The sequence below is a fragment of the Drosophila subpulchrella genome, chromosome 3L (assembly GCF_014743375.2).
Source record: "Drosophila subpulchrella strain 33 F10 #4 breed RU33 chromosome 3L, RU_Dsub_v1.1 Primary Assembly, whole genome shotgun sequence".
NCBI lineage: Eukaryota > Metazoa > Arthropoda > Insecta > Diptera > Drosophilidae > Drosophila > Drosophila subpulchrella.
Window position 1 is genome coordinate 24,623,250 of NC_050612.1, and position 26,258 is coordinate 24,649,507.

The window sequence follows — 26,258 nt, forward strand, 5'->3', positions numbered from 1 at the left end:
TGACAAGCCGTGTTTAAATATACTAAATGAACTTTAATTTAAAGTTATAATGCGATTGCTAAGCCACCAGAAAATGGATTAAAGAAGTGATTTTGTGTTCTGGAAAACTGTTAAAAAAACGTAATACCCCAAATTAAATTTAGAAAAAAATGTTCAAACAATGATATTTTTTTAATGAATAACAGAATGATCAAGCTGCCCAAAGTTTTCTGTCATTATAATACACAATGTCGTCAAGCAGGATGGAGCCCCTGGCTGAAATGAAGTCACTGGTGAACACGCTGGGCATGATGCAAACTCTCGAAGGCCTTTTCCTGAATGCGGATCAGATGCAGGACTCGAATGACAACCTGGAGGAGCGGGTTCGCAGTCTGGAGGTCCTCAAGTGGCAGATGAAGTGGTTCAACACCGAGCGTCTGAGCATCCTGCAGCAGCTGCGTCAGACATTGTTCCATCAGATATCAGTGGAGCAGCGAAATGCATCGGCTATGAGGCAAGGAATCGTGGAGCTGCGTCAGGGACTAAACGGACTCAACAACAGGATTAACACGATGTCCGAGGACTGCAACTGCCCCATATGCCTTTGTCCTTGGACCTCGCAGGGCAATCATCGCGTGGTTTCCCTGCGATGCGGTCACCTTTTCGGGAGCAGCTGTGTAAGAACGGCCATCCGAAGATTCCATCGGTGCCCCATCTGCAGGCGCAGGGCCCAACACTCCGATGTGCGCCGCATCTTCAGCCGACGTTTCTTTCCTTAGCTTTGGAAAAGTTAATGTTCTAGTTCATTTGGTTTCCATTATTTTATTCTTACTAAATTTAAAATTTAAGGATTTTATTTTAACCAATAACTGCCATAAGGTTCCAGGATGTATAGTACATATAACAATGATGCATATACCATTGGTCAAGCTATCGTCACTCCACCTTTGACCAACCTTATCGGGTTTTCTGCAAATGTGTAAAGCAAATGTTCGTCGCTTTATATTTTTTAGTAAACAAAAGTTTCAAAAGTATTACTCCTAATATAATATTGTTCCTTTAAACATGGGTATAAAAAGGGATATACAAACAATTTTGTTTCTACGATTCAATACACTGCAACCGCAAATAACCTTATTAATTAAAAAGATGTTCAAAGGTAATTTGGTTGATTTCCAACAACTGCTGCGAACCTTTGCCCAATCGAATTAAAAACACTGTTTACATTTTTCAGTCTTTAACAATAAAATAAAGTTTTATTTTTGCATTTTCCGTTTGTGTTTGCCATTGGATGCTTCCATTATGTTTGTTTTATACACTTATAATTGTTCGCTTGCCGCTGGGCACTCGCTATGTTACACCGACTATCGATAATTGCTATAATTAATATGCATTTCCATCAGCTTAAATGCTACACAAATCTGGCTTGGACAATAATTTCACGTATTACTAGTGCCAATTTAAATCGAGAACTCAATTAAATGCGCTGAAAACAAATGCTCAACAGTTGGCCAAACTTCGCAGTGTGCCGCTTATTTCTTTCGGTGATTTTTGTGTGTGTCTACAAATATTTAAATGGCAGTTTCAACTCTTATTTAGTGGGGGTGAGGGAAAAATTTCCATAAAGTGGCAACAAAATTTGCGTGTTTTGTTTGTTTGTTTGTTCACTTAAGTGCTATGACTACAACGTCATTTAAAAATTGAATTAAAAATTATTCCATTACGCATTTAGAATTAATTAGTTCAACAAATATACAATTACAGTTAGAATTACAGTTACAGTTATAGTTATAATTATAATAATCGTATTTGCATTAAGTTTAGCACATGGAGGACATTTATTGCTACATAATACATTTATATAGTTTATGGTTTCCTTTTTTGTTTATACATAGATGAAGCACAGATGTGAGCACCGAACTGCAGTTGCTTTGGGTATGGATTGTATACTCTATATGCGTAATTACTGTGTATATGTGGAAAATATTTCGTTCTGTGTGACTAATGAATCAAATTTGAAGCCTGGCTAAGGTCTACTGCAGAACAGCCGATGCTCACATCCCTTAAATGCCTAACATTCATATCGTAATCATAATATCTATACCTTCGTTAATTGTAGGGCACATTTAAAGCTTTCAAAAAATCAAAACCTAACTTAAAAACATTCGTCAATATATGAAGGATCGTAGGTGCTAGATGTTCGTATACCACGAAAGCAATCGAATCCTACAGAATACAACTCGACTTAGAGCTAGAGTCTCAACTTATACGCGTACTTTTGGTTCAACAAGCTTGCTTCCGTATCAACTAATATATAATTCAAATTCAAACAATAGCCTAGGGTCAACTTTTGATTTTCTCTTTTTTTTCTCGGGATGAACTTTATACAAAGCCACTAAGAACTACGACTGCATTATGGGGTTTCTTCATTCTTTTTGGGATTTGGGGACTGTCTATGTGCTAAACTCTAAGTAACTCTCGTTGGCCGCCTCCGGATCGGGGGTGAGGGGCGTGGACTTGGCCCCGTCCGCCGGACCCGTCTCATACTAGACGTACGCCTGCGCCCGGGTCCGAGGCTCCTTGCCCTGCAGCCGCTCCACAAAGTTCCGCCAGCTGACCATCGTCTTGCTGGAGTAGAGCCACACACTGGAGGTCACACCCACCAGCATCGAGCAGAGGTACTTGACCATAAAGATCTGGAAGATCGGTCGGGCCTCCGGAGAACCCGGCGCCCTGGCCGCCGGACATGGGATCGAGAAGGGCTTGCAGATGTCCCGGTGCCACTGGATCATCCACTCGTCAAAGTTGTAGTACTCGTAGAACAGGCAACCCAGTAATCCCACAGCGGGCAGTATGAAGAGCCCCGAGAAGAAACCGATTCGCAGCATCAAACGCTCCAGCTTGTCCGTCCGCTTGCCGTCTGTCTTCATCACCGTCCGGATCCGGAAAAGTGATATAAATCCGGCCAACAGGAAGAGTGCTCCTATGGAGAGATATATGCAGAGGGGCAGGATGAGGAAGGCTCCCAGGGAGTGCGTGTCCAGCTGACCCACGAAACAAACGCCAGAAAGTATATCGCCTGAAAATGAAATAAGTAAATAGAACATTTTATTAGAAATTATAAAAGGAAACTTAAAGGATATATTCAATTATAGGGGGACTCAAGGAAAAGATATATAAGTTATATTTACTTATTATATTGTGTTTAATATTATTATATTGTTGTATTGCATCAACAGAAGAAACAAAAAACTTCAAAAAAGATTAAGAGATCTCAAAAAAGAGGTGGCAAATTCTCCACCAAACTGAAACTTTATCACTTGTTAAGCAATCATTTAAACTTTCTTTTTAGTTTATTTCCAGGTCCAGGTCCCATCGACCTTTGAATCTTCAACAACATTTAATGTCAACAATTGCGAGGCGTATGCGTTGAAAATAACTGTTGATTGCGGACTGGGGAAAAGGGCAGAGCAGGAGATAAACAATGTTTAATTTTACCATTTCATGTACCTCTTTCGGGGTAAATATTTACCCAACGATAACCCCAAACGGCAGCGTCTATGGTCACCCCTTCCCACCATTCCAGTTCAAAGTCAATGCGCCGCTTGTTTAAACATTTTACGAGCGGTTAGGCTGCACCACCAACTCCACCACCCCCCAACTCCAGATCTCCCCCGCTCATTAGCGTTATTTATAAACATGTTACAATATACCCAGCTCACACCTGCCACGCCCCCCGCCTCCCGATCACTCATACCCCATCATTCGTTCGGTGTGCCATATTTCCGCTCATAAATTATCGATTAGCCCCTCGTTGATGCTTCTGCCTTTTCGCTTTTTCTCCGCCTTATAGGTGACATGTTAATTTCGGTTTTTTCTGTGGAAACTTGTCGCGATTTTCCAAGCTGCTGCCACAGGGAAATTTTCCACGCTTCGTTGGGTTGCAAATACTTTCAATTAATGCGATTCATTTCACTTTTGTTTTAGTTTTTTTATGAGTTGGGACTTTAAGGTTCCTAAATTGCATTGTCCCAAAGTATCCCATTTATAAGATTATTTAAACTCATTTAGCAGAGAAGGATACATGCAAAATAAATAGTTAAATATTAGTATCTTTAATGACAGAAAAGTTTTGGTTCCATATTTTTTGATAAAACTAAGACACACTTTATATTTGTTTGCATCGTTAAAAAACTTTAAAATTTATTGAAATTTGTTTCATTTATTTAATGTTTATTTTCCGTAAGTCCCAAAACCGATTGCGTTGGAAGGAATCGTTTTCCAAGCCCGGAACATTATAATCCCGATTTAATGGGCCCGCCTATAACATAAATCCCCAACCCACCGATGGGCTGACATTTATAGCTATTGAATTCGCATTCTCAACGCCAGATGGCGCCTTTACAAATCGCCAGCCTTTGAAGTTATCTACGACTGGAAGCTTGAAATATAACTTTATACCATAAAAGTCATATCATGCTGACAAACCATGAGCCCGTATTTGCTAGAAAGAGAGAAAATAGCTGGAAAGAAAGAGAAAGGGAGACTGAAGACTGGACTTGGGCAAATTAAGCGAGTAAAGAACCGGGAAAACGCCGATAAACGAATACAATAAAGAACAGCAGGCAGTCTGCAACATCCTCCAAGGAAAAGAATTCACAGAGAAGAATTCTTTCTTTCCAACTGAAAATTTTAGGCGAATAAAAGAAACGAGCTATACCCACGTACACAGCTATTGAATATAAATCACAATTCTGGGTCTGGATATGACTCGGAATCTATATGCCGAATCGAAGACCGATACGAAATGCCACCTGCCGTTGGCCTCTTTCGTTTTCCACCAACTCAATCGCAGTTCCAGTTTCCCTTCCGATATGGATCTTAATTTATATCTGAGCCTGAGAATGGTTTGCGATCCGAATGAAACGAAATCAAATGAAATGCACTAACCAGGGAAACCGGACTTTCGGTCCCCGATCGAGTATTGATAAATGAAGAGCAGGGCCTGCGCAGAGAACCAGTTCTATTCGTGTCCTTATTGCTAAAAGTCACACAGCGAGAAAATTATAAAGACCTTGATAGCCAATATGTTACCTTTATTAGGGGAAATGTATTATACATTTTCTATTTACTTTATAAAATGAATACAAACATTATTCCCTTAATTAAGTGGTTATTCTTATGGTAACATGTTCTAATAGCAAAGATTTTTCTCTCTGCATCCTTGGAAACCAGTTTTGTATTTTTTCACTTATTTCAGCTTCATTTTGGAAAATTGCAAGCGGCACAAGTTGCTGTGACAATTTCTGAGGTTCTGCAGTTGAGAGGCTGCCAGGAACTGAGAGATGCACCAGCAACATCAGCCACAGCACAGCAGCAACATCCCAGCAGCAACAGCAACATCAGCAGCAGCAGCAGCAACAATGCATGTCAATTGTTTTGTATGGCATGAGGAATGCATGTTGCACTGAGAGAAACGAGTTCCTCGAGGGAAATGACGGGGAGTGAGGTGACTTTTTCAGCTGTCAGCCAGTCAGTCAGGGCCCCGGCTCCTTCGCCTCCATTTCCCTCTCTTGATGAAGTGCAGACAGCAGAATTCCATTTTTAGCCAATGCCACATTGCATTTGATTATGAAGAAGAAGCTGAATTTGTTTCCTTTGTTCTGGTTGGTAATACCATTTGGAATCGGGCCCATTGTCCAATCGCAAAGGTGTTAATCTGCTGGGCAAATAAAGGAATGCAGGCACTAACTCAAAGTTGCCCAGACAAACGAAACAAACCCCCAGCTTTGTTCGGGTGAGAGGTTAACCCCTTCAGTACTTGAAGAACTTATCTTAAAAGCCGTTTTAAGAAATTCCCTATTTAATTTACAGGTTAAGTTAAGGAATTTTGTAAAAGAAACCACTGTAGAAATATATATTTTTGAATATTTATTTTTTTGTGGTTGATGGTGGGATTTGTGTCTCTTCTTTTACTACAGGTCAGTAGTGGGTAAAACAAGGGGTTACGGAAAGGAGGGGGATTGCTTTCAATCAGAGAGTGACTCTGTGTCGCTTGATTTTCTTGTATAGGTGACAATTCCACACATATTTAGTGTTTGCTTTGGTGGGTTTACTTCGGAATTTAACAAATTCTGAGGACTGTTAAGTAAATGTTGATGAAGAAAGAATATAGGAACAAATAAAGCAATTTCAACTAAGTGTGATCTCAGAACAGCTAGAAATATAGAGACAGCTAAAAAGCTTGAACATGTTGATTGATTAATATATATTAAATAATAAGTTGTAGATTTATTACGGAATTTTTTAAAATTTATAAATTTTAAAGGACTTTAAGCACCGTAATACCTTATCAGCAATGCCATTTAAGCTTAAGTCTTAATAGTACAACTACGATAACAAAGAACGAACAAGTCCCCACATATTAGGTTACAAATTATAAGGACCCTGTGCATATTCCCATCAGCTGCCCTCTGTCAGCTTTTTAGTTTCCGCTGTGAAGTCAATCTCATATGACATTTCACCTGCTCGCCAGTTCCTGTCGACGGGGGAACCCCCTGGAACCCCTGTGCCTTTGTGGGGCACTATCTCTGCCTCATATCTATGTAAAACCCTTGTACACATGCTGATGATGAAACTGTCAACTGTCATTTAAAATTTTAATCGCATGTTCTTCGGCCCGTCCCTCTGGGCCCCTTTGTGTGTCTCTTTTTCACTCACTGCCGGCGATTATTGTCGCCAGCAAAGACAGCAAAAACAACGAGAGTTGAAGATTTTTAATTACTCTGGCACCACAGCCGCTGTGGCCCCTTTGGCCCCCGTTGCACCGACTGACAGTTGCTTATCGCGGAGCTTTATAAAAATAATATAGGGGACGGAAGGAGCAGGCGTCATTGGGCTCTTTGCTTTCATTGCTTTTGCTCGGCTGCTCCATTTAGATAAATGACACATAAATTAAGCAATTTTCCTTTTATGCTACCCGCTACTCAGTGGCCAACTGCAAGGGCATGTTGGAAAACCCTAAAGGGAAACAATTTAGAAGTAGAATAACATCACATATCACTCTGAAATTTTTCACCATATTCTGCTTTTGAGACTTAGCTAGAATTGTATTATTTGCCATTAAATTAGCTTAAGTATTATAGATCCATTAAAATAATATTATTAATATTTTATATATTTAGTATTATATATTTAGTATTACTAGGTATTTAAAATGGAGAAACATTTAATTAAATGTTGTGACATTTCTTTTTCTAACTACATTAATTAACATTGAAACAATGTATTTTTTTCCAAAACTATGAGTTAATAGGCGCTTAAAAAATGGGTATTTCCTGAAAGAAATGTTTTGCTGCGTATACTCTGAGTCAAAACAGTGTTATCTTTCTTAAGGTTTTTAAAAAAGTTCTGAAAAAAGGAATATGTTCTTAATGAATTATTTTGCTGGGTATATTCTGAATCACTACAGTGTTATCTTTTTAACGTTTTTCTTTCGCATTTTGCTTTTCCCTTTGTTCATGAAATAATAATTATAAAACAATTGCCGAGCTGCTGATGTCGATTCAGCTTACTATCCCTATATTTATATACAGTGGTCGGCATATGTATTTTGACAAAATAAAAGTTAAGTATACTCATAACTTGAATTTACTTCTTGTAAACTATAGGCATCAATGGAAAGGTAATTTCAATGCCGTTTGAATGATACAATACATTTCTTTACCCATTCAGTACTTATTGAAAAGGACAAATTTGTGTAAATCAACTTTTAAATTTTTTTTAAAAACTTTTTTCTTCGTCTTGAAAACTTAAATTTTTTGATGCAAAAAGTTTCTTCAAACAAAAACAATAGTAACTGCAAAAAGAATTTTTCAAAAATCATTTTTCTTATATTTTTTATGAATTTTTGAAAATGCTTAAAAACAGGCATTTGAGCCATATTTTTCTCTTTTTCATACAAATTTTTTCCGACATTGTCACCTTCAAAAAATCATAAAAAATATAAGGAAAATGATTTTTGAAAAATTCTTTTTGCAGTTACTATTATTTTTGTTTGAAGAAACTTTTTGCATCAAAAAATTTAAGTTTTCAAGACGAAGAAAAAAGTTTTTAAAAAAAATTTAAAAGTTGATTTACACAAATTTGTCCTTTTCAATAAGTACTGAATGGGTAAAGAAATGTATTGTATCATTCAAACGGCATTGAAATTACCTTTCCATTGATGCCTATAGTTTACAAGAAGTAAATTCAAGTTATGAGTATACTTAACTTTTATTTTGTCAAAATACATATGCCGACCAGTGTATATATATCCCTTTCCTCAAACCCCTCAACCTCGTTATGATCGTTCGTTGGCTGTTTGTTCATTGTGAGCATTGACCCATCCGTCGATGGGGTTCCAGGGGTGTAGAAAAGGGGCACAAAGCTGGGGCACATCTGTTTTAGTAACGAGAATTCTATCTCAATAAAAGTTTATTTGCTCTCTTAATGCGTTTTTTTCTATCATTTTATGGACAATGCTTCTCAAGTGTTAGATAAACATTTTGACAACAGAGTCATAAAGTTTCCATGGGTAATAATGGCTGCGGCCGGGTGCACATTGTGGAGTTAAGGAAAGCTGTCAATTATGCAATTTGTATTCTTACTATGGCATTTAATTTAATAACTTTTATGGAGAAATTCAGATTTAGTAGTTGGTTGGGGTTAGGGGTTGCACAAAAAAGAATATTAAGACTATAAATTAAATGTTAAATATTTAAAACTGTAATATAAGTGTATATCTTTTTTATCTTAAATCTTTTTATTCTTTTTCTTCACCTCCTTCACGTAATCGACATTAAGATCATATCGCCATGGACACATTTGAATTGCTCAATTACCTCTTGAGACATTTTAAGGCTTTAGAATAATCCCTTGCCAAAATTAAAGTTCATCAACCTGTTGCACAAGTGCTAAAAAACCAAAGAAGACATAAAAAAGATACGTAACTAAGGCGCAGAAAAACGAAAAAGTAAATAAAACCTGCGACACGCGACATTAAAAACGTGGTAGGCAATAAAAATTGAGGTCAACAGCAACGGCAGCTAATGAATAACAAAGAAAACGCTAACCGGGGAAAAACAAAAAAAAAACAGCAACTGGAACAAGGAGGAAAAAGAGTTGCCGTGTCGCATAATTTCGCATTGAAAATGTCAACAGCAAAACGTTGTTGTTGCTGGAAAAACGAGGCAGTGCGGAAAAGGGGAGCCACTCTTATCAAGATGCGCAATTAAATATGGAAATGTGCAACGGAGACGCGAAACACACAAAATGAAAAATGCAGGAAAATGCAGAGCAAAAAAACTACATCAACATAAAATCCGCACACGCGACAAGTGTCATTAGCAACCCACTGCCCCTAAAAAAAGGAAAAACATTATTTTTTTTCAACAATTTAATGTCATTTTGGTTGGACATTTTATTTAGTAAAAGTTCATGAGGCAACCGCAGAGGTTGTGGTGCAAAAAGTGTGCACAGAAAAAAATATGGTTAAAAAGAAATTAAAATGTTAGGTTTAGAATTCTTATTTTTGTTAATTTTGAATTATTCTTATTACTTTTTATTTTTCAATGTTTTCAGTCAGAATTGTATGAATTTATTTTCTGTGTAAAAGGAAGGTCTCATTTGAGTTACATTAAGTGTCGTTTGTTTCTGTTTCACATTTATAGTTGCCGTAAATATTTGAAAATTAAACACTGAGGGGTCGGGGACTGGTTGGACAAATGTTTGTCCCAAAATTCGTTGAGAATTTATATAACGTGTCGACATCGGCGACACCAACAACAACAACAACAACAGCGACAATTAGGAGCAACAACAGCTGGCGGCAACAACATTGGCCAAGGTTCAATTCGGTTCACACACTCAGACAAGGCAAACAATTTCAATTTGCATGTAGAGGAAGCCCCCAACATGAATATAAACTCACACACTGACACCAGTGGATGTCGAAAGTTCAAAGTTGTAAGCAAGTATGCTCGAAGTGGGGGTGAGAATTACTGTGGGACCTCCCTAAGTCGGAACTATGGCTTTCTGGAATTTTATTGACTATCCCAAACCTAAATTTCGTTCCATGCTTCTTTCATAAAATTATTCGTTTATTGTTCTAATCATAAAGAAATATTTGATTTAAAAGACAAAGAAGTATAGTTTTATAAGGTCAAAGAAACTGAAATAAAATTTATTATTATATTGTTATTATAAAATTATTTACATATACCACATACTGTTCGAGAGATTGGGCTATGGAATTTCCACTGTTGGTGTAAAGTGTTCTGAAGTGGACTAAGTTGTGCGCTGGTTTGTGTGGCATGCAACATATGGAATGTTGCTGATTGTTGAATGAACATGTTTTGTTAGTTGAGTTTAGGATGGGGAATGCAGTGGTTCAAGTGGCGCAGAGACTTATAATTGCATACAGAACTGCTTTAGCTTTGGCTTCCCTTCAATCTGTCATCATTCGTTTCTTTATATTTTTAGCTTATACTAAAAAAAGGCACTTCACCTTTCGTTGTCCTCGGTTTTTGCATTCATCATGTTGCACTTAGGAGCAATGGAAAAAAAATCATATGAGTTTTCCCTTTTGTAGGGGCACTCTCCCTATTCCTGTGCTATATGCGTATCTTACTCAGCTTCAATGCCAAAAAGCCTGCTCAAGCATGCATAAACTTTCAGTGACAGCGGAGATGTAAATGCAATGCACGGAGAAAATTAATAACAAGTACTATTAATATTAAAATTTATTACCTAAACAAATGTACCTATTTCTAAAACAAATTTTAAAAAAACATAAAAGAAATGTAAATATGAATTCTTTCTATAATGGACAAAAGTTTAGAAAACATGTATTTTAATATTCAACAATATAAAATTCCTGTCATATTTGGATTTAAATATTGGGCCACATGTCGTATGATTAATGTGTTTTATTAGTCACTTGAATTGTCTATGTTCAATATTTAAATGTCCAAATCATAATAAAGCTTTCTTTTATATGAAGCACACTTCATCAATTAAACAATTCATGGTCTAATTTAAATAAATGGATGTATGACCATTTTCTGGCTTACATGGCGTATACTTTATTTGAGTTTTGTGTGCGAATCCCTCACCTCCACCTTTCTCTTTCCCACTGACAGCGCTTTTCACCGCCGTAAGCACACTGACACGAAATCTCACACACACTTGCCATATCATCTCATTCGTTTTATGTTTTCGCATTCCTTTAGTTTGCTTTCCTTTTTTCCAGAATATTTAAATGGAAACGAGCTGGTTAGAGAGAGAGCGAAGATGGGGCTTAGAAAGAGACAGATAGCGCTAACCGCAGGCAGTGAGCTTGGGGCATATGCTTGACATTAAGTGTGGCGCCCTCTGCCGGCAGCATTCGCATCCTCATAATGCGCTGAAGGTGGCAAAGTAATTAGTGAGCAGCCGAAAGAACTCCACTTTGCCTCCCTTTCCAGCTAAGCCCCTCTCTGTCTCTTTCTTCAGTAATTGTTGACGTGGTCATGCACTCGCCATACACTCAAAAAAAATGTTTACTTCATTTTAATTATTATATACATTTTACAAATAAAATCTACCTTGCATACGTAACTTTCTGGAGAGGTAATATGATTGTGTTATGTGTTATGTTTAAACTTATATTTAATCTCAGGAAACTATTTTTTAACTAAAGTAAAATTCGATTTTTGAAAGGAAATGGTTTCCTTTCTGTGTACATTTTTAAGGGGTTAAGCGCAGCTTTTCATTCCCTTTTCAGGGTGTCTCTTCTGGAACCCCCTTTCTCCATTTTCCTGTCGCACGTGCTGCGGAAATGAGTTTTGTGTATTTCACTTTCCATTTTCCGCGGCCCCCCTCCGCTTCTTCTTCTACTCGATTCTACCTGAGCAATAAAAAAGGATTAAAATTTATGAAATTGCTTCGGTTTTTGGTATTTGCGGTCGGTCGAGAGGGGAAATGGAATTGGAACGTGCTTGTGGGTTAACTTTGGGTTAAGCTCAAGATGTGTGATCCATAAATAAGGGAATGGCTACCGGGAGAAGTGGGAGTCATTTGACATAAATCGTGATATATGGCGAATTTGTTATCAAGAGAAGTGCATAAAGAAGGTAACGAAAGCATATATTCTATTTTTTCTGAAAGCTTAAACTCCAAATTTAAGGGTTATTCCGATTAAACATTCTTTATTAATTGAAAAGCTCAGTTATTAAAACGAATTTAAATAGAATTACTGGGGTATAGCTAAAAGGTGAAGCAAATAAAAAATATTTATTTATAATTGGAATGCTTCTGAGACCGGAAACTGTTATCAGCATCCTTTACTTGCAGATTGCTCCCTGAAATAACTCCTTAATATCCATTTAATTCCTTTTCCTTTACCTCCTGCAACCAGATTTATTTTCTTTACTTTGCTTGGCATTTTAATTTTTAGCTTTCCATTTCCCGGACAAGAAAACAGGGCAAAATAAATCTCCTCGCTCGTTTTCTTATTACTGGCCCACGTTCGCGTGCGGCTCCTGCGGCTGACCCATAAAACCCTTTTCCACATCGCATCCTTAACCCTTTCGTGCCGACTGTCGCGTGCTGGCTGTGAGCTTCAGCTCAATTATCCAGCGACACGACCACGCATAAAAAATCAGGCAGCGCAAAAAGCAGCAGAAAAATGTTCATTAGGGGAAATTCCATTTAACGAAATTGTTTTGGGCTCGAGTTCCCTCAGCTGGAGGTACAAACACTTAACTCTCTCATTCAACTTGAGTGCTGAAAATGTTAAATGTGATTTTTGTTGGTGTTGTCTTAGAGACGAGATTGTAACGATTATGGGTCGGTTGAGGGGAGTGATTCGAGTGCAAATAAGACGGAAGAAAATGTTTAAAGACTAGATGGTCTTCTTTAACTTGGATACACGAAATTTGGAAAAGTGCAAATATTTGAAGCTATCTCACTTTTGGGATCTATTATAATTATCAAGGTTGTATAGATCTTAACTTTTGCTGTGCACTTAACTTTTTATCATCCATACCAATTTGTTATAATTTTTTTTAATTGACCATTAATTAGTAAACAACTTTGCACTTCTAATCTTAATCTACTCTTCTCTTAAATCCCAAGGGGCTACGAAGAATGATGGTAACAAGTTTAGGACCCCAAAGCAGACAACATATCTCCTGAGATGAGCTTTATTTTAGCCACAACAGTCAACACCAGCGGTGTCGAGACCCACGAGGAACCAAGCCATCTAGGTAAGCGGTGTCTTCCGCTTTTCACGACCCACTCTCTCCGGGAAACTGCTGGGAAACTTTTGCGGGAGTTTTCCCCCAAGAGTTTTGCTTACATTTGCCGCCACATCCTGAGCTGGCCTTAGAACAAAAGGCGCCGAAATTACCGAAGTACGGCAAGGAAAGCGCAACCCAGGGCAGGCCCAAAGAAAAATATCAAGTATTATATAATATGTATTAACACTGGCAGGAGACGCATATGGAAAATAAATTAGAAAAGTTCCAGTTTGCTCTTGCCACTCGCAAAAGAGCAGACAAAAGTTTCGCCCATTCCACAGCAAATCTCTATAGGAAATTTATTAATATTTTATCTGGCTCCCAGGAACAAGAGCTCTTGTATACATTCAATTAAAAGTTGCTTGGGCAACATTTGTTTACCATTTAGTGTCCAAAAAACGAACGGGAAATCAAAGTTTATGAAGGCGTCAGATGCGTAAACACAAATAGAAATAAATTCCAAAAGGAAAGGTCAAAGTACAAGCCACCAATTTGTTTCGTACTTTCTAAGTGAACAAAAAAAGTTGTATGGCTTTTGCATTTGTAATGAAATGGAGCAAAAAAGGAAAAGGTTTCGGTTATCAATTGCAGGAAATTTGTTTTGGCCGGAAGGCCGAAACTCTGATTGATAGCAAACAAATATTGGGTTATCCATTGTGGGCGTTTTTTTCTTCTGGTTGTTTTCCTCGCATTATTTGAAATTAATCCTTTTTTTCTGGACCCTAGACTTTAGGAAAATCAACGAGCGAAATGAAAGCTCTAATGAAGCAAATAATGATTAATTGTGTGTGTAGGCCTAAATATTTTTAGAATGATTTATAATCCGACGAACTGTCTTAACTTTTTTTAAAATGATTATAAAATCCTTCCAAATAAAATGTTCTGATCAAAACAAGTAATATATTTAATAAATGTATTTAAAATGGTATATTTCACTTTCAATTATTCGAAAGTTTGCATTGCTCACTTATAACTTGTTCCCACTAACTAGTTCTCGCACTCTCTTTCTTAATTTTTAAAGCCTTCTCACTCTTGAGTCTTGAGGGATGCGCAGCACAAATTATTAAGAAACATTCTAGCAAACTGCAGACAAAGTTGGCAACAAAAGGCAGCCCGCTTAATTATACACACCATTAATAACTAAAACCAATTTGTATGCTCTGCAAGGGCAGAGTGGTAAGAGGGGAGGGAAGTGGGGATGGTGCACCTACAGCTGCAACTCAGGAACCACCCAATGCATCCACCACCCACACACATGAAATGCATGCCATATAGACCATAAATCAACGCACAAAGGGAACAATAAGAAAGGGCGGGGAAACACGCAGCGACACATAAAGAAGAAGCACCAAAGGAGAAACAGTGCAGGATAATGGCAAGAAGAAGCAGTACAACAACAAGCCAACGCAATTTGTACTGCGGGACTTCCCCAGGACCTCAATGGTAACGGGAAGAAGAAGATGCAGTGTGTTACACTGAGAAATCATACCTGTTGCAAATATTATTCATTAGATCCAAGGTAAATAGTTAATATTCCTTTTTATAGCTACATGACACTAATAATACCTCTTATATTAGATATAATAATTCCTTTATTTGAATCCCCTATTCTTTTTTTATAGAGAAAAACATTACAATAAAGATAAATTGTCTTATGGTTTTAAAACTAAAACTAAGCAACGAAGTAGGTTTTATTCAGAAAAGACTTTTAAGGAACTTGCAATCCTAAACTAAAATAGTTCTTTAAAAATACTTGAAATATTTGTAATGTGCATGTGTGAACGGGCCTTCAAAATATGATTTAAATCAGTTTTAAGATCATATTAAACCGTGGTAGGAAGTGTCAGCGGTTATAAGCATTTTAATAAGATATTAATAATATCTTATGATATAAATTTCTTTAATCATTTTTATCAGATATTTAAATTTCCGAAAATCGATTCTATATGCCCTCCAGTGTAATAGTTAAGAGCAGCACCATCAGTGAGCACAATAACTGCCGAACAACAATAACCGAGCGAAAAAGCCGTGTTGCAAATAAGCAATATTGATGAGTGCGACGCCCGCCAGGGGGCGCCAAGACAATGGCAAGGCGATTGTGGGGCAAAAACCAAGCGAAAGGCAAACAAAAGTCGGGACCAAAAAAGGCAACGAAATGCAAAATGTGCAACTAACGAGAAACTGCCACACACACACGAAAGTACTAAGACAAAGGTAAACAAAGTTCTTATAGAGAATGGTGGGGTGCTTCCCCGTCTTCTAAGCTGCTTTTGTCGTAACTATAAACCGCTCCTCAGGGCAAAAGTTTCTCCTTCTTGACCGCCCACAGCCTCCGAAAAATCTCCTTGTTAGTTTAGGTTTTCCTCTTTTCTCCATTTTTCCTGTGATTTCATAGTATTTTTGGGGTCTTCCGTTTCTTGTTTCTCATTGCGGCATCATTATAGGGTAGCAATCCGAAAATGGACAGCACTAAAGGGGGAAATTCCGGAAAACAAAAGGGAAATGTGGGGAAAATCGCTCTAGTCGGGCAGCTGAGCTCATTAAGTTGAAGTGAAGCCGGGCTTAAGCGCAGCTAGCTCCCTCTCTCTTTCGCACGCTGCTTTACGTCTCTTTCGCACTCGGGCCCCCTCAAATGTTTTGAGGATTTCCTTTTCGCCTTCACGCTTTTGTGAGTTGTTCCTGTAACGTGTAATTAACATCTGAAGTGTTTGTTGTTCTGCTTTGTCTGAATGGTGGAAAGTGTTGGGGGGCCAAGGGGGATGTGCCGAGAGGAAATTGTTGCCATTTGAAGGAGTTTTGAGTGCCGGGACGCTTTTCCTTTGACTGCCTTTCAAGGGGCTCCACGTTTGCAGTTCGCCACTTCAGGTTAGAAAATTTAGTTTTCCAAACTAAAGTTTTAACGCAAAGTCTTTAAAGTTTATGGTAATGTCTTACTACGCTCAAATTAAAAATATAAACTTGAAAGTTGTAAAACTGTAAGAATATATTCATACCATGATTTTCATAAAAAAAATCATTAAAATGTGCTTAAATTATTATTCAAGTTAAAGTTATATCAGTTTTAAGGTACAAGTAAGATGAATTATAATTATTATATTTATAAAAAAATCTGTGTCCCAAAATATTTAAATTTCTTTCATTCCTTTACATACTTTTTGAACTTTAACCCACGGGCCAACTGCATTTAATTTATTTCGATCTCTTCAACGGACTATCAAAACGCACTTAACACAATTGCCAGACACAAAAGTTCAAAGCTGTAAAACTAACTGAGGAACTTAGTGCCCCTTCTCACTCACATTTCCAACTTTTCCCCAGCTTTTGCTATCTAACTATTACCAACAGGTGTTTTTCCTCTTCCATCTCGTCGATAGTTTTGACACAAAAGTTTTTGGCTCATTTGCGTAAAAGTTAATAAGGGGGGCGAAAAAGGAAAAGTCAGAATTAAAAGTCCATGTAACCAGCATAGTTAATTATAAGGCGGAGCAGTTTGTTACAGAGAGAAGAGGTTCATCTTATAATGTCCCTTAATATTTTCATTCCTCATAAGTTCTATTAAAGTATCTTAAATTGTATAGTCGTTAAACCTTTCAAGAATTTTATATTGAATACAGCTTAAACAATTTTTGCAATAAGATAAACAACAATAGCTTACAAATTTTAATATTTTCTCTCTGTGTGCTCAAGTTGATTATGCAATTTGTCTCGCTGTCAAAAGACGACTTCAGCCCGCATTGATGAAAGAGATAGTCGCTATATCACCGTCCTCTTGCGGCTTCTGCCCCACTCACAACCTCTTATGTTTGCTTCCCGATTGGCAACTGATTAATAATCGAAATGTCAACGCTGTCCCTCCGTTTGTCTGTCAGTTATAAAGTCACTTGACAGTTTAATCAATTTGTGTGTTTCGACATTTCCAGCTGAAATCTCCATGCGGGTAGAAAATTAACTTAAGTGGCAGACAGAAAGGGGCGGCTGAAAAGCAGGATAAATAGAAAATTTATATAAAATGTTGACCGAGCAAACAGTTTTGAAAAGTTTACCAAGCAAACAATAGAAATTGTCGGGCATTGTTAGTTTGGCGAGATGAGCAAATCGCACAAAGGCATTCGACCTAAGGAAGAGCATAACAGCTGTGCAGGGTCTGGAGATATATCCCACATAAGCTCCGTTCCCGAAAACCCCCTCTATTAGCTTTGTTTTCCCAACAAACAAACGACGACGAGTGACGGCGGGTGGCAAGGAAAATAAACAAAAATTATGACAAACCAAAGCTAAGCGAAGGAAGGAAAAAATAATAAAATGCTCAAGAAAATAGCAAACCGCAGTTGAAAAGCCTGGTATTTCTATTTGTGAGTACACAGAAAATTTTATTTCAAAGATTAATCTGTTTTTAAAGAATTAATCTTAAAACCGATATAACATTAAGATAGAATCTTAAATGAAAATATTTTAACAAGCCAATGGACTCAATAAATGGTATATTATAATATTAAATAAATCTATATTTATTTTTTTCTGTGTCTGTGGAGTGGGTGGCCAACGACTAATAAACAGGCCGAATCGGGGGATACAAAAAAATGGAAGGGGAAAAGTCAGCCCTCCGCATGCATTAGACATAAAAATTCCAAGACATAAAGCCAACTAACATGTAACCAGGTTAAGACCGAGGGTGACAAGGGAGCTGAGCTTTAAACACATAAATATGAGGACTTAATGTCTGCTGGGGGCAGGGTCTTAATAGGGGGAAATCGGGGGAGTAACTCTGTGTTGGCGTATGTGCCAACCGATAGCTTGTGATTTTATGCTTGCGGAATTAAAGCCGTTTACAGAGTGTTCCACAAACGTGCAAAACTGTCATAACAAGCTGTTAAAGTTAATGGTTAAAAAAAGTGCTTATATGGCTTTCCTTTGCTTTATACCGAACATTTTAAAGTCAACTAAATACTTTTATTAAATGATAAACAAAAAAAAAGATAAACAATTTTTTACCATAATGCGAGTAGGTTATTTAAATGACGTATACGCAATTTGCTTATGCAATGTCCCCAAATGATGAAAAATCCACTTATATAATTATTATCAATAAATATTAATAGGTAAACCATTTTTTTATTTATTTTCTATTAATATATTATTATTATTGTACTTTGAATTTTTAAAAAATCCGAACCATAATTTTATACCTGTCTATAATTCACAGTTTGATACTTCTTACTTTTTATTTTTATAAAATATACTAGTAATCGTTCGACTGTTTGGTATTTGTTTATTTAAGTTAGATAGTGTATTAACTAGAACGGATATCTATAAGAATATCAGATAGTAGTTGACACATTTTACACCAACTTATTATTCACATCGGTGTTCCGTAATGTTGCATTTAACTGTCATAGACAGCTTTTCCCCAGAGGTATTATCTGTCCGTCCAGATCAGCAATCCTCCCAAAACTCTGACCAAAGGCAAACAATTTTCCCATAGCCTGCTGTTATACACACTGTTATACATCGCCCATCAGCGTCCACTGCAGATGCTACTTGAGTTACCAACCTCCGATCCCTCCTCTCATCTTACCAGCTGATGACGTTGTCCTTGCATGCAAATTTCTTGGACTGCTGCTGTTTCCACAATCCTGCCTTCGAGCCCTCTTCCCCAATGAAGTCGTAATGCCTTCTATGGGAGAAGTTATGACCCCTACCTGACTGCTGGCAAACACACATTTATGGCTGAGCATATGTGGACAAAATATTAGCAAAGCCAATTTTTAACTATTTTTTATGGTACTTTACCTATTACCATTACTTAAATATATCACCTCTGAGGAACATCTTATACACATTGTATCGCCATCACCTGATAATAAATATTGTAGCTTTAAACAAGATATATTTGCGCATTTTATTATTCTAAGAAATCGATAAAAATATATAAATTAGCAAAACACATCTGAAAGATCGACTTAGATTAAATGGATCTAACCATGTTAACATCTTTTGCAATGGCTAACAAATGCTTGTAGACTCACCTCATTAATTTTAATGCTAACTGATTTGATGTTATGTTACTCTGAGCAAATAAGTTAGGTTTCATGTTGTAGATTGCAGATATGTAAAACGTAATAAATAGTAAACTATTTTATCTCTGAATGAAGTCACGTTAGTTTTATAAGAATATCTATGTCGGAACAGTACATCCTAGAGCTGGGTTTTTTTTAAATAGAATCCATTTTAATTTTTAATTGATCTTAAAGACTATTTATAAAAAGCCTAGAGATTTCTTTAAAATTTTAACCCGTCTGTTAAAGAACAGTTCTTAGTGAGTGTGGTGCTACTATTTTGTCCACAGCTGTTTCACTGCTTGCCGAGGCACATCTTTGCATTCGTGAGACGCCCCCTCATCAATGGCCCAAACTCACCGAAAAATGTTACGTTTTGGCAGGCGGAAGTTGCCTGTTCGGGGGTTATGAGAGGGGTCTTCGAAGGGGGTTTTCCCGGGGAGGGGACAAACAGGACTGGAGTGCACACATGTAAAATGGCCAGCCCTGACTAAACATTCACATCAGACCCGGAGTCGCAGACAGAGTCAGACACATATGGCCAAAACAGCATGGGGAAAAAAGCACAGACAATAGATACAAGAGCGGGCTGGAAAGGGAGAGGCATTGGATGGGAAAAGTCGGGTAACTCAGGGGGTATTACGGGGGTATAACTCAGTGAACAGCCGTTGACCATTGCCTGACATTTGAGCCATGTTGTCAACGTTCGTTCGTTTGTTGTAGCAGAAGTTGTTTGCTGTTGCTGCTTGCATCCATTATGGCTGTTTGCTACTAGCCCTCTGTGCCCCCTCAGCCCCATCATAGCCCCTTCTTAGCCCCCCCTCAACCCGCTCATGGCCTCCTTGGTTAGTTCGCTTTTTGCCAGTTTTGACTCGTTTCATTGGAAATTTTGTTGGGGCTTGTGTTTGAAGTTGCTGAGGCCCTCTCTTTCTCACCCCCGAAACTATATCTTCTTGTTCCACGTATTACCTTTTCTTCGTGCTTCTATGATACCTCTACCTTCTATAATACCTCCTCATCATGACCACAATTTAGCATATGCTCGGCTCACTTAGTGGCCTGTAATGAGCTGCTACTCCTACTTGGGCTCATAATTCAGCAAGTAGTGTCCTCTCTTTCTGTGGCTCAAGTGCCATCTCTCTCTGCTGCCAAGAAGTACATCAAATATGAGCAAAAATAGCAACAGCAGCTGGCTTGTTTGTTGTATCTTTCCACAAAATTAGTTACAGACGACAACGACGACGACGACGACATCACAAAACACTGTCCACTTCGAATGTTGTCCGTCATCTTCAAACAGCTGTCACCGAGTGCCTCTCTTTCTAGCCCCCATGTCTTTCACTCTTTCTGGCTGATTGGTGCTCTATATGGTTATGGCCTAATAGCCAACCTAATAAGTGCCCAAACATACTGGCCCTGGCCATGTTTTGGCCATTTCCCATGTGCCTCATTGGCAAATTATCAACTTGACCACACACAAATGTGGAGAAAGGAAGATTTTTGCGGCCTGCGAGTGACATCCATGTCGGTCTGTTCGACTGATACTGATGCTGATGGAACGGAAATGAACCACTAGATTGCTTAGCTACTCTCGGCGGTCTTTAATTTTTTAATTAATTGCTTGTCACGTTCGTCCAGCCAAAAGAGAAATGGAGCGCGAAATGAAATGGAATGCGAGGCCACAGAGAAAAATATTAAATGACTTTCTACATTTGAGCGTGCTTTGGTATATAAAAAGAAAAGAACAATTACATTTTTCATCAAATTTTAAAAAACAAATAAAACAGTTCAATGACTTAAAGAGAAATTACGGCTACCGACTTCAAGCAAGATGTTCTGAAGAATTCGCGCTGTCGAAATAGTTCGAGAGACAATTCCAAGCTTATTCTCAAGCTTTTAAAATATTCAACACATTAGATTTTTATCTGAAGAATATTATATTTTCAAACGATTTTTCTTTGACTGTTTAAACTCGCTTTTTGTTGTGTCTGCATCAGCGAAAGGCGGTGGAAAAATAATTGTGGCCTCATCGCTGCACGTTGCTTAAAATAATAGTAATAAGTGGCGGCTAGTCTGCGGCTCGACCGCCCCTACTCCCCCATTTTTTTCCCCCAGCGACTAGGTCTCCAATGGAAACTCATAAAAAGTACCCCAGCCAGACGACACTTCTGTTCGCAGAAAGGGGAAGTGGTAAAGGGAAGTTGAAGGCTGAGATATCCCATAACAATGGCAGCCGATTCGCTGGCCAGGAAGCCTCTGCAGTGGCAATAATTGTCATCATCATCATCTTCATCTTCTGGTCAGCGGCAAGTGGGCGGCTCTTTTCCAGATCCCCAGACCACGCTTCAGATCCAACTGCAAGACGACAATCAAAGTCCATGACAGAACCGCAGAAAATAAAGGAAAAGAAAAGCAAAGTAAACTGAAAGCAAGTTAACCAGCGACATTTTTGAGATGCCGCAACGAAGGCAAAAGGCCCCAAGAACAAGCAACTAAATGGCAAATCGCTGGGACTTGCAGTTGGCCAAGAAAAACCCGGAGAGGCGCAAAAAGAATGACCAAACATGGGTAAAAGTGCCGGCCAGGGGCTGAGGCATCGGCATTGGGGGCTCGGTGTTCGTGTTAAATGGAATGCGATTGACAATAGTTGTAAAACAACTTGGATAACAGTTTGTCTTACTATTTGGATAACAGTGTTGCATTAAAGGTTGTAAAGCCCCAGACGTAATCAGTAATTAATAACTTGTTCGATTAACTAAGTAACCAGAAAAGTGATCTAAGAGCAGATATATATATATGATTTTAATTTGATTTATGATTTATAATACAATGTGAAAATGCTTCATTAATTTAGTCCCCTTTTCAGAATTAACCTTTTTTACTACGCCCTTGTTTAAGCTCCCCACTGGACTGCGCCCACAGTTTTCCAGTTGTCCAGTTCTCGGCGGTGTGTTGTGGGCAATCAAAGCAATTGCAGAACCCCAACTCCACGCGGATCCCATCCCGTCCCAATCCCATCCGATTCCCAATCCCATCCCGATTCCGATCCCAATTGCAAGTGTCGCTGGCCGAGGAGTCGAATGAAGCAACTGAAGCGACGAGATGACAACGGGCGATGCTGGAGGAGCTCAAGATGGATTCTGGGGAGTTGGGGCAGAAATAATGAGCTGTGTAACCCTTTTGGTCCAGCGAATGGGGGAAAAGGGCCCAGAAGCTAAGAGGCGGCAAAAGGAAAATTAATTAAGGCAAGGGGCCGAGCGATTGAGGCGTCGCACTCGACGCTGTCCACACTGACACGGAAAAAAATAGGGTCACACTACACCATTTGATTTAAGTTACATTTGGTACACGAAAAACGGTTAAGGTTTTTCATGAAATTAAATTAAGCAATTAACTTTTTAAAAAGCAATATGAATATATTGACATTTTGTAGTAAATTTAAAATCCTTTTCAAATATATAATTTTTTTCTCTGCACTTGAAACTGGTAGTCCAAGTTGATGGCGTCGTCGGGTGGGTTGTTTGATTTCTGCACGACCTTCGTTCGCTGGTATCGCGAGTCTCACATCTCAGGCTCCTTCAATCTCGGGCCTAATAAATCTTCAGCTCAATCTCGGTCCACGCCTCAGACCTCAGTCTTCGGGGCCCCCACCTCTCCGGCTCCTTAGTGGCTTCTGTTCTACTCTAATTTTTATGCATGACAAGGCCCACAAAAGTCTTTTGACCAAAACTGTACGGCCCACTTCAGGCCCCCAATATCCTTGGTCATCGGAGTTCTCATTCTCCTGCTCTCCAGCTTTTGTTGAATTTTTCATGCGTTGCTTTCAATCGACCGCCCTCTTATGGGGCGGCAAAGTTTTCATTAAAATTTGATTAAAAATAAATTATTGGTTATTAAAAATGATTAGTTTTGGCCAGATTGATGTTGTGGCCAGAACTTCCTCCTTGGGGGAAATTGTTAAAGTAAATGGGCAGGGGACTTGGCTCTCCTCTAAATTCAGACAGAAGCAATAATGAAACTGTTAATGTGCTTGCAAAATTAATGAAGCCTTGCGGAAGTTGGCAGCAAGTTGAGCAAGATAAGCGAGGGGCGTTTGATGTCATCTAGGGGAAAGATAGCCATAGGAAGCCAGTCCCGAGTCCTTTGGATATTCCACAAAGGTCCTCGGGGAGAGTGGGAGATAATTGAAAATTATTTCGACCCTAATGCGGCGGACAAGAAAGGTCGACCTAATTATGCATAACTTTTAAGTTTTACTCAAAGATTGCGGGTTTTAGGGAGAGAATTTTGTTGCTGAGTTTTCGACAGGAATCTCAAGAAGACATTTTAAAAATCCTTACATTTCGCTCCTAATTCATATTCTTTAAGGAAGTGTAATTTAATATATATATTTGTAAAATAAGTTAAGTAAGGAAATTGGTAAGCAGGCTAATATATTTATGTATCACTTTAGAAAAAAAAATATCATTCTATTAAAGATAAAATACCATTTTTAAAAGTCTTAAAAAACCTTATAAAGCACTTTAGAAACCTCGAGAATGGTGACAATTGCAAAGTGCAGTTAATCAGCGAGCTTTTCCCGTTGTCAGGTGGGCCGGTTTACCTTTTGACAGGTTGACAGGTGGGCCAAAGTGAGCGTATAACAGTTACGGCTCCCTGACCACTCCGCCATCTTGGCCACGTCAAAAGCCAAACTCAAAAGCCAGCGCCGAATTGCACTTGAAATGGCCGCGTCAAAATGTCGCTCAAAAAAATGGGAGGGAGATGGCTGGAGCGGGATATCTGCACCCCAGCGAAAGAGTGAGAAGGACAAGTGATAGACAACTGCAGATGCAGATGGAAAGATGGCAATACTGCAGATAAAGATAGATTCTATCACTGAGAGAAAATATATGTTTACATGTTTTGGTTAACACTTAAGAATTTAAAAAAAATTCAGAATGGAAAACACTTGAAAACTGTTAGAATAGGTGCTTCAAAATTTTTTTTCAAATTTATTTTCCTCATATTTAAGTTTTTAAACCTAGTAATTATCAGTGCAGGGAATAGATGGCTTTGTAGATCGAAACGGAGCAAAACAAATGGAGCAAGCCAAGCCTGGGATTGGGCAATTTCTCACACACCAAAAAAAAGGAAAATCTGGAAAATAAGGAAAGCGGCGAAACTTTGTACGCACAGCGTTGTACAACGATTTGTTATCTCGGCAGTTGTATCTAAACGTTGCAGTTAACGGTACTCAGACACTCAGACGAAGCCACGCACCAACTACAAGTTGTTTTTGCAGTTTTTTGCAAGTGTTGCCAAAACATATTGGTGCAGAAAAACACTTTGCCAAAAAGCCAAAACGATGTCATACGCATATTTCTTTTGGCTGCAGTGCGAATGGTATCTAAATTTGCAAATCAGCAGCGGTCCGAGGCATCCGACAGATGACTTCCCGAACCGGATCTTGAGAAGGGGTCCTTCGGATGGTCCTGCGGCATCGGAGAACCTACACATGTCCAACATGCACAACATCAGTGTGAAAGGGACGCAATCAAGGGCCCTCAACTCTCTTGCATCTGGCCATTAAAAATGATTTATATGCGGCAGCGAAAAAAATGATACGTATGCATATATATGGTATATCCAGTATTCATAAGCCGAGTTTAGTTTGTGCTGCTGCTTTATTGATGTTAATTTATGTATGTTTCACTTGGCTTTCTTGCCACGCATGTCTTTACAGCTCTCGAGAGCTGCAAAGTTGATTTACAGCTGCAGTTTGGGTTGGGTTGGTTGGTTGAGGTTGGGATTGGATTCGCATTCGGAATGGGTTGGGTTAGTCCCGGGTCTACGTAGATACTGAGTCTACCGTCTAGGTGGGTAGTCGCTTAATTGGTCGCCACCTAGCCACATGTTGCGCCATGTGTGCCACGGAGTTTCGATTTCAGTTTCGCCCCGGTAATGCGAAACGCACTTTCAAAATCACAAAAACAAATGCAACAAAAATATTTATGATTTATATGAATGGGCGTCTTAATGGACGGCTTTGAAGGGGCCATAAATGGCCTATTGATAAAGTTGTGTGAATTATTTTCCATAATTTAGCCGAACAACTGCCTCAATTGTTAATGGCTTTTATCTTAATGTTTCTTTATTGCTTTGTGCTCTGATAATAATTTGTATTTAATTCTTCAAATATGAAGTTCTTCATATAAAAAAACCTTTTGAAATTTATTATCTATCAATATAGTGAATTAAATTCTCATTAAATAAGTGGCAAATCATATTTATTCCACATTCCAAACATCATCAATTTAAAAATTTAAGACATGTAAATAATTTACACTTGACAACACAACATAAACGAAATTCCAATTCGGTAAGTGATCCCATCGGCCAATTTATGTGTGTCCGAAGCCATTCCAAAATGACTAATGGAGCCCCGAGATCATTTCAGATCTCTTCTGATCACCCAATGCAGCTCACACACAGAGTGGCCTTTTATTTTCTATACTCAATAATTTCTGTGGCACCACAGTGCTTATCTTTTATGAAAATTTATGGACCAGTCTGCGACCACTCAAAAAAGTTGACTGGCAATAATTATGATTTCTTCAAGTGTGCACAAGCAACTAAACATACAGCTTTTATATATGCGTTTATATAGTGTTGGATATGTTTGTTTTTTTGGTAGATATATATTTTACACAAGTCATGGCAAGATGTCTATTGACAGCCCAGCCACACAGAGACACTTGACGGGCAGCTCGAGTGGCTTTTTGAGAAACCAGTCTCGAGTGCGTTAGAATACCAGCTCAAGTGGGCAGTGAAGGAGTGGTGAAAATCAGGGGATAGCAATGGAGGGATTTGGCCAGGGATCAGGAGGAGCTTCGGTCTTCAGCGGGGACATCGGTGAAGATTC

General features: G+C 38.4%; 2 protein-coding genes across 2 annotated transcripts in view; one reads left to right on the top strand and one right to left on the bottom strand.

The window, feature by feature from the left end:
• The first annotated feature begins 226 nt into the window (after positions 1-226).
• Positions 227-1,013, top strand: LOC119554321 (E3 ubiquitin-protein ligase RFWD3). Its single transcript, XM_037865182.1, has one exon. The coding sequence runs from the start codon at positions 228-230 to the stop codon at positions 756-758; it is 531 nt and encodes a 176-aa protein (XP_037721110.1). The 5' UTR covers position 227; the 3' UTR covers positions 759-1,013.
• Positions 1,014-1,479: 466 nt separating this feature from the next.
• LOC119554024 (frizzled) overlaps positions 1,480-26,258 on the bottom strand; it is a 97,428-nt gene continuing 72,649 nt past the window's right edge. Inside the window, exon 5 of the mRNA XM_037864740.1 lies at positions 1,480-3,058. Coding sequence (XP_037720668.1) covers positions 2,526-3,058 — 533 coding nt within the window. The 3' untranslated portion in view covers positions 1,480-2,525. The remainder of the gene's footprint in view (positions 3,059-26,258) is intronic.